We start from the raw sequence: 13353 nt of genomic DNA on the forward strand, positions 1-13353 counted from the left end.
TTATGCATTAAAATATACAATCAGAATACATAATGGCTTAAAATACACATAAAATATTTCAGTGTGCCCATTCCTACATTTAATTGGAAGTTATTTTTCTTACACTATTTTTCCCTGCCTTACACCATAAAAGGGGTCTTTCTTAAATTAAAATTTTGAATTTGATGCTTGTAAATAATTTTTGTCTTTTATGATTCCATAAAAGACAAAATCTTGCTCATACAAATTAAACTGAATTAAACTAAGCATACGTGAATGTAGGGCTACTGTTTTGCTTTAAAACAAGAAATTATTACAAGTTAATATTTGACTTAGATGTAGAATTTCTTACTGAAAAATTAAGAGGTGCTATGTACTAGAAAATTGCTAGTTGTAGTTTGTAGTATAAATATATATTCATGTACCACGTTTACCTCAGGAAAGAGACTCTGAAACGCCTCTTGGGATTGTTTCTGGAAAGAAAACACTGTCTTTAGAGATGGTTGCCAAACTCCCTTAATGAAAAGCAGCACATTTGTTTTCTTTGCTTCAGGGTATATGCAGAGAGCAGTATAATTGTGCTATTGCAGCTGTATTTCCTAACTCTGAGTTTTATGCTTGATGAAAGATGATTATTAATGTGCTAACAACTCTATGTGTAGTGATGTAAAAAGTTACTGCATCTATCACTTTAATATTACATATGATGAGCTGCTGTTTTGGTAAAGCCTTTAAGGTTTCATTGTCTTGAAATAAACATATACCAAATGAATTCAAGTTTATTTCAGGGGCTACTTTTCATGAATAATACCTCTTTCTAGTTTCTGTTACCATTTATTTGCCTTAGTTACTCAAAGAATAATTAGTTGCATTTTTTACATTTAAATGCTAGGATACCAAACTTCCTGAGGAGTTCATATTAGCCTAGAAATAATAATAGGCTTGGTAAGGGAGTCAAAAGGCATAAATCTCAATGCATCTATTTATTTCTGTAAAGTGGAGTACTGTTTTTTTTATTTACTTTGTGAAGTGGAATACTGCTGCCTGAGCTCCTTACATGGAGTACTCCTTTGGAGTACTCTGTCCAAACAGATGCTACAACACTGTTGCCTTCTGCTGACCTCTGCTGTAGTTTGGTATCCTCTCTTGTTTCTGTTTGTCACACCATGACTTTACTCATAGACAAGATTGCCTATGATTTTTTATCTCTAAGGGTTTTGAGGAGGTGTGGTATTTCTTTTCTTGATGAATGTCTGGGAGGAAATTCTGAGACAACCTGCTTTTCCTCTTCCTCTTCAGCTCTCCCCCCAAATGAAACATTCAAGTTTTTGTCTCCTCAGTGATGTTGCACTTCATCATAAATGTTGTGACATCTTGGGATGTATGCCTGGCTCCTGAAACTGCCCTTAGCTGTGTTGCTTTGATTCTTTCTCAGTCAAGAAGTGCATTAGGTGGCCAAGGCACTTGGGAGGACCTATGGGTGAGCTGAGTGCAATGTCAACACTGATGATTTAACTGCAGAGGGCAGGTTTTATGTGCAGTCCAGATGATCTTGGCTTGACTTGAAAGCAGCCTAGATGCAGGTGAAGGAATTTGTGAGTGAGTAGCAGTCAGAAATGGAGCCTGAGCTGGAACCAGAGTTAAATCTACAGTGGAGGAATCCCTTGGCTTGGATACTTACTCTGAGTACTGGGAGCAGGTGAAATATCGCTGGTGACTTCTGGTGTTAGAGATGGACACATCAGGCAGAATGAATGACTCTGAACTTGCTCTGGTAGTGTGTATGGTCTTATTCTGATTTTTGTAGTAAAAGATTTAAGAAGCTAGGAAGATAGGTTTCTAAATATGCAAGGACCATACTTTAAGCCACATACCTGGTGTAGCTCACAACAAAATCTGTGCTAGTCCCCGTGAGCAGCCAGAAGAGTGCTGTGAAGTTACACATCTGTGTGCTCTGAGCAGCCAAGGCAGGAGGGGTGCATGCAACTGAGATGTGCTTGCTCTGATCTCAGTCTGGGTTGTCGTAACTCTGTTAATTCACTACACTTTCTAAATGATGGGGCTTCTTCCCTTTTTTTCTAATATAACCTGAAACAATTAAGAGAACATCATGGTTTCATTTCTATGCCTGCTGAGAGTAGTGATCACATTGCTGTGGGTTCATGTTTAGAAAACAGTTGACATTGGCTTTTTAACATTCTGTTTCATTTCATGCACATTGTCTAGCTTTTAAAAATCTTTTTGAAAAGGTACCTCAGTTTGTAGTGTACCTCAGGATGCGGAGTAGAGGGAGGCAGGGGCGAGGAAAATAATTTCATTATTTGCTATCTGATTTTGAGGGAATATTGTCTGAATAAAATTGTTGCATGGAATTATTGCATCAAAATAAAGCTGCTTATTTTTAACAAATTTTATCATAATCCCATTAAAACCGAAGCTGTATTTCAGAGCTATGTTTATTTTTCTAATACAGGAAATAGTAACTGCCATTATTATCATGCTGCTTCCTTCCCAAGGTACTTGTGAACTCCATTTCTATATGCTGTTTCCGTGGTTTGATCACAGTCCTTTAAATATGGATTTCCTGAAACATTGATGAAGGAAACTTCATAAAATATAGGTCCTTAAAGAAGGATGCTTATTTACCTGTATATTTTTGGTGAATATGCAGAAGATTTTACTTCTAATAATTTTCTTTAACTTGTATAATTAGGCAGTGGTTAAAGTAGTTCTGGTTTTTTTCCAAATCCTTTACAACCCTTTTGGAGCAGGCTCTGAGGTGCTATACTTGGTAGCAAGCAGAGCACCACAAAATGTTTCACCATCACCTGCTGATTCAGTGGATTGTGTGTCCTGTTGTGAAGATGTCCATGGTGGTTCAAGTGCCCAAAGCAGCACAGTCCCTACAATGCAAAGCTGCTTTCTTTCTCTACACTGCACTTCTGTGCAAGTGTAGCGGATATTTGTATGTTCTTGAACTGTAGTCCAGGTCTTCTTAGAGTCAATGAAGTAATTTCCATTAATTTTAATAGCATGAGAAGTTCAGTCTAATGAATACCCAGTACCAATGCAGGGTGACGTTCATTCATAGGTTACCTAGCTGAGCTGGCTGGTGTTGTTATTCAGCATCCAAGAAGTATACTTACATGGGGTTCTGGTTAACACTGTTGCAGTGTCAAAAAAAAAGTGGCAACCACAGAATAAGGTTAATTTCTTTAGGGCCTTTATTATTGCTGCTTTTGTGACCTTCATCTTTTGACCACATCTGTAGTGCTGAGGGTGCTTATGACAAATTAATCAGCAGTTCTAGGTAGAATTAACTTAGTGAGAGGGGGAAAAAAAAGCAACTGCAGTACATGACAGATCTGTAAGTTTAGTTTCTAAAATACTGAAGTGTAGATTCCTCATACAGACAAGTACTGAACCAAGCAGAAACTGGAATGCTCCTTCCGGGGACTCCTCTGTCCTGGTTAACAAGCAGTGCAAACAAGACCTGCAACATGTCTGGGAATGCTTTTCTTGTGACAGATGAGCTGGGCACTCTTTAACTTTTATTCAATTGATTAGGCCGTGGTTTTTTGTTTTACTTTTCTCATGAAACACGTTAATGTTTTGTTCACATTCCAGATGCAAGCCACTACATTTTTGTGGTTTTTAGATGTGGTGCAAAAAGTGACTTCTCTCTTTTACCCTTATCTTTTTGTGGGAGCATGAAGAGAAGCTGGGATGAGATGCACTACTATGACTATGAGAGCAATATTAATAAATTTAATTACAAATGGTCAAGACTGTTCTCATGTAACATGGTTTTGTTTTTCAGAAACCACGTTGGACTTTAGAAAGAGGAAATTTTTTTCACCTTCACAGCAAAACCATTTGACAGAAATAGAAATACTTACATATCTGCTATTACTTAATTACTGTGTTCCTTTATTTCATTTTTCAGACAGAATTCCTAATTGATGCATAACAATGACAACCAATAGTATATTTATCACTTCAAAGAGTCAGTCTTAATGCTTGTGTTGGCTTCTTCCCATCTCCAAATTTTGGTTATAAAAATGCTGACCATGAAACTGCACGTCATTATCTTGTAGCACAGCCTTTCAGATTGCAAAGGGACAGTAGGGTTTCATAATACCACACCTGGCCTTTGTCAAACCATCATCCAAGAGTTTAACCCTTGTTTTCAGATTCAGGATACAAGCAGTATCTTCCCACTACCACTGCAGTTGCCAAGTTTGTGTGAATAGTTGTGGAGGGAGAAAAAGAGAATAAATAAGGAAAGAAGCAGTATATGGTGAACAAACAGATGTAAAGAGTTCTCTTTTCTCATCTTAAAACAAAAAAGGAAAAGAGGGAGGAAAAAAATAAGCAAACCCCCAAAACAGCAAAGAAATACGCCACCTGTGCCTGCTTTGCACATGGTATAGATAGATTTACTTAGAAATACTGGAAATATTTACTTAGAAATATTCATTTAGAAATATTAGAAACAGAACATGAGTATAGAAGTTGCCAAGTGTCACCTTCTTATATAAAGTGTGTTCATAGACTCAATTTGAATGAGTATCTTCTAACACTTTTAATTCTGCTTGTTTGAGTCAGATACAATTTCGATATAGTGCAAAACCGTTCTTGCTTGATTTCTGTTGGCTCTAGAATGAGGTTTGGTCTTAAATGACACACTTTAGCTTCCCTGATTCTAATTTTTTTTCTTCTTTACATTTATATTATGGTTATGATCTAGAGCTTGCAAGATCCTATGAATAAACTAACAGAAAAAGCGGAAAAGGAGGACCTGCAGAGTGAGAGCACCAATTCAGTGGAAGATCAGCAGAGTCAGTAAGTCACATGTCCTATATATCAAAATAATAACTATTTTTGTCTATAATCTGCTTTCTGGTTGCTAAAGTCACCAAACATAAGTAGAGATACAGACACAGCTAGTCTAATTCTACTGGTTACCTCAACAGAAAAATTCCTGAAATGTTGTAATGTGTACATGAAGACTAACAAACTTGATGGTGACATTAAGAGCTTTAAAAAGGCTCTTATGTGATTTTCATCTTTCTTAGTCCTCTTTTTAATTTTTTTCAGCTTTTGTTCATTTTTTCTTTATTCAAAGAAATGGTAAACAGCTATACAGGGGAGAAAGATATATGAGCATTGTATTTCTCCTTTCAGCAGCATCTCCTTTCACCTGGGAATAGGATATAGATTACTGATTGCTCCAGGCAGCGATTAGTTTTTGTAATGTATACATTGGTTAGTAATCCAATGAAGCAGGAGGTACTTAGTATAAGGTACATCTAAGTGAGCTGATGCTGTCAAGTTTTGAATTACCTGTAGCTCTGAGCTTAGAGAGACTTATGAATGGACTGCTGTGGGGAGAGGAGAACAGGAGAAAGAGATGTGATCCCTCCCCTACCTGACCATCAGGATTCGGTTGCCAGGAGATGCAGTGTTGATATAATCCTGCTGCCACCTGTTGTTTTGACTATCCCTGCTTAAATGAAGCACCCAGCAAAGGATCAGTTGTCAAAAAGCAGAGAACAGCTCGACTGATTAGTGGATTTTGCTTGGCTATTTATAATAATGAATTTTTGAGGAGTTCAGGTTTTCTGTCCTTTTTCTGGTTTAGATTCAGAGCCACTGACCAATAGCACTTTATAAATTGGTCAGATTTGGTGCTGTTGACATTCGAAAGGACTTGACCAAGTACCATTTGGCAGGTGGTTGTCTTCACAGCACTTACCTCCATCTGTTGCATCTCATGTGACAGTAATAGTTTAATAAATAGCTCTTTTCCTCAGTGTTGAATATAAAGTTCTAGAATGAATGTGTGATTTATGCAAGATGTGTGCGTTGGCACCTACCAGGAAATGCATCAGATGCCATGTCATGATTGTACTTGTGTTTATTTATGGATTATCTTTGTCCTTGTCTGGCATAAAACTGAGGGAAAAAATATGTCACCCTTTTGCTGTCTAAAACCATAAACAAACATCTAAGATTCGAGAAGAATTACACAAAACAAAGCTTGTTAAATCCTTATGAGCTCTTCATTCACAGTAAACATTCATTATTCTAGAATTTGGCCTGAATGTAATTTTCCTCTACCACAGGCCTACCCCCAAGAGCAAGGGAGGTGTCTCTTTCTGTCCTGTCACTAGAGGATAGGAGGAATGTGCCCACACAGCCCTTTTCACCACCACAGCCTTGTGGCTGCTTCGTTCCCTGCTCCTTGACAGGCTTTACACAAAGTCATAGCAGTTAGAAAGGATGTATTCTTCATTGGAGAGATCACCTTTGTATAAGAATTGCATGTAAACCACACCTTTTTTTTCTCCCGTTGAGAGCTTTTTTCATCAATGCTGCTGATCTGTTACTTTAGAAATCTGCTGACAAGGGGCAAAACTCTCCTGACTGTTGATTTTTAATTAGTTGCTGTTAAAAAGAGAAGCGCAAAGCGGTTGGTTGTCATTTTGGGGGAGAAGCGGGGAGGGGGCTGGGGAACAGTTGTAGCTGTTCATGATAGTTATGAAAGACCAAATGCCTTTCAAAAGGAAAAGCAGAATACATGACCCTTTTCATCAGAGGTGGAGTCAGACTAAAAATGGAAGCTGGTAGGTTCTGCTAGTTCAATCTAATTTTCATTTTCAACAGACTTCTGCCAATGAAACAATAAAAGGTAACAAACAGACCAGCAAATGCAGGAGTCCATCTGTTTATTTGTTACTGATACGAATCTGTAATGATTTGACCAAAAAGAGGAAAATGTATTGTTATTTTAGCGCCTTAGAATTATTTTTCCTTTTTTTTTCTTACTCTTTCAAATTAAGGTTGATTTCATTAGATGAGGAGAGCCATACCAAGGAATCAAACTATTCAGGTATTTTATTTCATGTTATCATAACTCCATAAGTGCTGTAACACTTGGATTTTTTTGTTTGGTTTGGTTTATTTCCTGTATAAGCTTCACCCAGCAAATCCCTACAAATGCATGAAACCTAAGGCCAGGAGAACCTGTTAAAACCAACCTCTTACATATTTCATCCCACTGCATTTCATTCAGTCATTCTCAGATAGGTCAAATAGCTTGTGTTACAAAACCTAGTTCTTACACGGGGCAAGTACCCTTCAAGAAAGGGACCTGCAGGGTAGTAGGTGAGACAAGGAAAGTGTGCCACTTTGCTCACTAGATTTATTCCAGTGGTTAAACTGTTCTCTGTGAAAAACTTGATGAATTCAGTGGAACTTCTGCCCAAAAGCGAGGCAAGATCATACTCAGCTGCTGCCAGTGGCCTTATGGGTTGTTACTACCCGGTGATACAGCTGGGCTCCGAATGGACGTGCGCTGTGAAAGAAAGCGGTGAATGGACACAACTGACAGAAAGGGAAATTCTGAGTACACACTAAGAAACAAGTGCTTGCAGTGAGGGTGGTGAAGTGCTGGAAAAAGTGGAATCTTCATCTGTGGAATTCTTCAAGACGATCTAACTTTTTCTACTAAATTAATGGAGAATAATTTTAATATATTTTATCCTTCATTAAGATACTTAAAAGGTACTACATGAAAGTCAAGACTACTCTGAAATCTTTATTTCAATGGGTTAATTGTATTGATGTCTTGAAGTCATCATCTAATCTTTACTTTTGAAGTTTTTGTTTCCATTCCACTGTACAACATCCCTTTTCAAATATGAAATACATAACTGGACAAGACATTTCTGATGTTGTTCTCATCTGTCATGTTTCTAGAAGGTAAAATCACATTCCTGTTTCTGTATCCAAGAAGGACATCCCATTTTGCTGCAACATCAAGTTCGAAGCTCATATCTGAATGCATTATTTACCAAGACTCAATTCCTTTTAGTCACGGCTTTCCAGGATTCATTTGTCCTTTCTACAGCATGCCTTGTATTCCTAGAGATATAACTTATGACTTGGTGGTATTAAATTCTCCCAGTTCTGGCTACAGAAACGGAATGACTGGACTGACTGACCAGCTCTAATAGTCTGTTAGTTGTTGGCACATTTTTTTCAAGAGTGATTTTGTGTTTACTTCCAGATGACTGCTAAAGCCATTGACTAGCAATGGATAAAACAGTAAGCCTTGCAGATCTAAACTAGAAACACTTCTACTTTGCAATTATTTCTCCTAACAATGTGTTTTTGACATCTGTTAGTTTTCACATTCCTAATCCATTCAATATGTTCATTATAGATGTTAACGCAGTGCTAACTTTTTAGCTGGAAGGCTGTGCAGTGCAAGTCAAGTTGTTTCTAAACAAATATCTTTACTGAAAAAAGCTCTTAGTTATATTGAAGAATTAAATTAGCTGGTTTTTTTTCAACTAGGTCTGCTTTCCATAAAAGCAACAGTAAATTATTATAGGAGCATTTATTATGCTCACGTTCTTTTGTTGAATCCCATACTGAATGGCATTGGGGTAATGTTTTAACTGGGAGTTACGCTGATCTACTAGCCTGTAGTAACTCGCAGTTACTTGAGTCACCCTGTTTAATTATGGTTGTTGTTTGGGTGGTTTTTTGTAATAAAGACACAATATTAGGACTTTTCCAGTGTTTCAAAGTTTCACCCCTTTTGCAGTTAGTTAAATCAGCTATATCTTTGATATTTTAATATTCATGGATACAAACTCTGACTTACTTTTTCTTAGTAGATGTTTTCTAGAATCTCAGTTACTTACAGACTGTAAAATATTTCACCATAATATAAATACCTTGTTCTGTCTCTTTCTCCATCACCCCTAAAAGGAACTGAAGTGTTGTGAAAAACTTCTAACTGGTCTTCTAAATTTTTCCATCTTCATACACTAGCAGGTCTGTGCCATTGCTAAGATTTTTTTTCTTAAACTACCCCATATGCTCTAAAGTCATACAGATACAGTGCTTCTAGTGAGGGAGCTGTGTTGCTTCTTAGTTTTCCTCACCAACTACTTCTGCTTCATAACTTCAATTTTTTTATCATTTGCTCTGCATTTTCACTTACTATACTACAGATCCCTTTAAGATTGGCTTCGTCATGTTTACCACTCAGCTGAGGCAGGCTTTGAACGACAGTTGTATCCTTTTCATTACAGAATTGTGGCCATCCATATCCCACCTGTCATGAACTTCTTTTTCTGATTTTCTTTTCCCCTCTGCCAGACAATTTAGGCTTGGGGTTTTCCCCTTTAGCTTTGTGCATTGTGTTTTTATGAAAGCATCATGTGTATTTGTTCATGTGTGTTTATCCCTCTCCTGTCTATATCTACATAGAGTGCAATCAGATGTGCTTATGGGCTCTTAAATGACCTGCTGATTGCAGTGCTGGGAGCACATTTCTGTCCTAGCAAAGCCTTATGAAGCCTTATGAAGAGAATATGATATGAACAGCAGCAAACTGTTCTGTTTCATTTAGAGTTCAATTTTTACTTCCCAATAGAGAATTCTATTTCACCTTTCCAGCCTCTTGTGTGAGGCTTCCAGCAGATGGGCCTTCCAGTTCTGGCAGTACTGTGGCCAAGCCCTTCCTTTGCCTTTAGATCTACAGACTTAGTTGTCTAGGAGCTAGATTGCCTTAACAGTTAATAAGGGAGAGAAAGGCAATTCAGCAGTAACTCATCCCTCTTGTTTTGCTACATGTCTTTAATGGGATTAATCACCTGACGGGGGTATCTTTCTCTTCATTGATAAACAGAATCTAGATGATTGTTTTGACTCCATGTCTAAGAAGCTTGTTGAGAATTTAAGTGGTGTTTTGTCACCTAATAGCCTATAACTCTCAGCTCTACATTTTACTCCCTATTGGTCTTAGTCCATTTATTTCCCTGTGGAGGAGGTGCTGTTACTTATTGCCTGGCTCAGGTGAAGACTCCTTCTCCCTGTTCCCAGAGTTGGTTCATGAGGAAGAACACATTGTAAGGAAGGCAGTTTAGAGAGCGACACGGTCTTGGCACTTTTGTGCACTCTCCTGGCCTAGGTACAAGCTTCTAAAAGAAATTTCTCTGCTTCTGGAGGACAGGAGAGACCTGTCTGATTGTTGCAGTTGCCTCAGTTGGGTGCACTCAGCCTGGAGAGGGTAGTGTAGCAGACAGGGACTCAAAGGAAGATCTCCCTAAGGTTGTTATTCAGAAATTTGCCTCACTTTGAAATGCTTGTACCTTGGATCTTTCATTCATTGTGACCAGGCTCATTTTAAACATGACTCATTTAAAACATGAATCCCAAAACCATTGCATGTTGATCTTAGAATGACATTGTTTCTTAAGCATGGTCTCCTGCCAAGTGCAATTTGACGTGTTTATGGATCTCGATTACAGCTGATGATGGCAAGGATGTCATCTCCACATTTCAAGGACATTGTAACCACGAGCAGAACTCAGGTGAAGACACTTAAGAAAACTATCTTTACATGTGTACATAGTGATTGTCAGTGTACTGCAGATCTTCCTTTGTTGCTTTTAGTTTTTCTTCATTTGTTCTTTTTTTTTTTTTTAGGTGCTATAGATGAGTTATTAGACCTGCAGCCTGAAGAAAATGGTATGATGTGATTGTGCATGTCTGTTTCATGTTTAATTTGCTTTGCAATCATAATCTCCAAGTCTACTTTTAATCTTAGATTTTAATTTCTTTCACAATCTGAAAGGTTGAATGAAATTATTCAGCTGTAGTATTTAAATAGTGCTAAAGGAGACTCAGCAGAAGCACTATTCTTGATGTTACAATACGAAGTAAACCTTAATGGGGATAAAATGTTTATACCAGGTAATTCAAGATCAGGTAGACTGTGCTATATCTTGTTTGCCCAACTGAAGTAGGTTCCACTGTAAACCTTACTCGTCCTATAACATATCACAGATTTTTCATTTTGGTTCTTTAGTTGTTGTGCTACAACCCTTGGCAATACACTAGTAACCACAAGATTTTGTGTTTGAAATGTACATATCAGAAACAAATGATCTAGTCTTCTTAAAACCATGTAAGAACTGGTGACTTCTTTCAGACAGAGAGTTAATTAAATCCACTGTCCTTATACTTCTGTGAGATCCATGGCAGCTCAAGGGATGTGCTTTTTTACCAGATAACATGTGAAATATTGGGTTCAAGTTTTATAAGTTTTCATAAGAAGTCAGAGTGTTGTGTATAATTTTTCAATTGATTTTCGCTTGTATATCTCAGAAGAATGAGTATAAAAACCCTTCAACAACAAAAACAACTGTGGCAACTTAAAAAGCAAATGAAGCAAAGGAAAAAATGCCTTTGTGTGGTTTAGTCAGTCAGACCAAGAGCATTTGGGTTATTTAAAACACTGCCTTCAAGGACATTTGCAAACACCTTGACTTTGTATTTGCCACGGGTAGTATCTTGCACTGGGGGGATATTATCCATGGGGGGAGTCAGCCATGAGGGCAGGCACCAGGGAAGATTCTCAGCTGTCTGCAGAAGCAGCCCTAATCTGTGGATAGATAAGGTAACAATGACTTCTTTTCTGTGGTTAATAGAAAAGGTCGGTGCATGTCTGATAGTGGCATTTTTTTTCTTCTGGTTTTCTTCTTACTCAGTTCCATTCCTTGTTGGGCCTTCCTAGTGGAGATACAGATAATACTTACAATGTTTGCTCATACAACCTTAGCTGTGTCACTCAGAACACTTTTTTTTACTTTACCTAAACAGTTAAATTGATACAAAAACTGCTGGGGGATGCCTGCATCAGCTAAGGATGGCTATGGCACTATTAAAATATCAGCCATTTGACCTAATTTTGCACACTAGCTAGCTTTAGGCTAATGAATATTGTGTTATTTTAAGTGAAGCAGTATAGTGAGAGGTACACTTTCATGTGTGTTTCAGAAGGAAGTCTTTATCATGTGTTGCTGATCATGTACTGTTGTAAATATTTTTAGTTTCTCTTCCCCTTTTTTTTAATAGCAGCAAAATGAGGTATGTTTACAAAGGAATTATGAGCATTGCTAGAGGCTTGTTCAAACAATTACAAAAAGAATATAGTCACATTGTTCTTTCAGTGTTTTATTGGAAGGTTTGGACTTTTTTCATGGGCATTTATAAGGTTGGGGCAGCATGTGCAGACAGAAAAAAGGATTTTGACTGAAAATGGGCAGTGAAAACAGAAACAGGAAAAGAAGTAATAGAAGATTTACAGGTAAAGTGAGAAAGTCCATATCATTCTAGTAATCTAGCAGAGATACCACATGAGTAATATCTCGGTAAGCAAGATTGGTTTCTAGATAACCTTTATTGCAAACAAGAGTAAAACTTGCTGCTGCTGCTGCTGCTGCTGCTTACTCAGAGCAGCCTGAGCCTGAACACTATCCTGCCCTGCCATGGGTGCACAGTGCCCACAGGAAGGTCAGGAAGATTGCTGAGCCACAAAATGTGTCACTCCTCAGATTTCTGGTGGTCATACACCCTGCAGCAAGACCTGACTGCTCTTCACACATAAAGCTTTATCTTGTACTTGCTCCTGAAGTCAAGATGGGGCTCCTGCAGTGATTCCTCAGAAAAAGCAGAGCTTTGCTCTGAGCTGTGCTGCTGCATTTTTTCCATTCGGGGCACTTGTGGTTACGTGTGGTGTTGGTGCTGTGTCGTAGCAGATCTGCTACAAATGCTGCTCCCTTTGCATCTCCCCCTGCAAGTTCATGAAGGGGCTTCCTGAAAACAGCTTGGAGATGGTGATGCCCCATAGAGTTCTGAAGGGCCTTTGAAATAGCAGGGAGGGTGGATTAACCCTCTGTCTTACCTGCTGGGTAACGTGGGGGAGTTGGAGGTACTTGGACAATGTTAGTAATCTTTGCTCTTTATCTGAAGATGGGAGAACAGCCTGAAAATTCGTTAAGAACAAATTGTTTTCTGTGGTATTTTAGTTATAGTCTAGTGGGAACATCAGGAGAATTGACGTGTTTCTAATGTTTCTATTTCTGATTTTTAGGCCCTGTCAGGGAGTACAGAGGTATATCAAAATGTGAGTTAGAAAGGAGCTGAATCTCACAGCTGACTTCAGTAATGAATAAAATAATTTTATTGTGTGTTGGTTTATTTGTTTCTTAGTACGTAGGTGTGTGTGCTGACGCATGAGCCTATTTTAAAACACAGTTTTGTGCTTTTTTTCTTCGTCTGACTCAACTTCAACCATTTCATTATAAATTATTACAGCTATTACCAGGAAACTGCTGAGGAGGCTGTTGAATTTCAGTAAAATGGCCTGTTGCAACCACTTTGCTACTCTCAATCTTTTGTCCCACCCCAAAAGGGTTAAAAGCATCTTTGTAAGTTGAATGCAAATTGGAGAACTCGGCTGATCTACCCAAACTTTGGAAAACTGAAGTTGCTTCTGTGCCTTACCAC

The 13353-nt window shown here is 38.1% G+C and overlaps 1 protein-coding gene across 4 annotated transcripts in view; it reads left to right on the forward strand.

Moving 5' to 3' along the window:
- The window catches only part of ICA1 (islet cell autoantigen 1), a 68802-nt gene that overhangs the window by 46632 nt on the left and 8817 nt on the right, over positions 1–13353 (forward strand). Inside the window, exons 10-14 of one of the 4 annotated variants that reach the window (XM_042043374.1) lie at positions 4730–4824; positions 6825–6874; positions 10311–10373; positions 10489–10530; positions 12938–12970. In XM_042043374.1, coding sequence (XP_041899308.1) covers positions 4730–4824; positions 6825–6874; positions 10311–10373; positions 10489–10530; positions 12938–12970 — 283 coding nt within the window. The remainder of the gene's footprint in view (positions 1–4729; positions 4825–6824; positions 6875–10310; positions 10374–10488; positions 10531–12937; positions 12971–13353) is intronic. The other 3 variants (XM_042043375.1, XM_042043376.1, XM_042043377.1) reach the window with 3 other exon arrangements.

This window comes from Corvus kubaryi, unplaced genomic scaffold, assembly GCF_017639235.1.
Source record: "Corvus kubaryi isolate FWS band 111438036 unplaced genomic scaffold, C.kubaryi_AGA036_p1.0 37398, whole genome shotgun sequence".
Classification (NCBI taxonomy): Eukaryota; Metazoa; Chordata; class Aves; order Passeriformes; family Corvidae; genus Corvus; species Corvus kubaryi.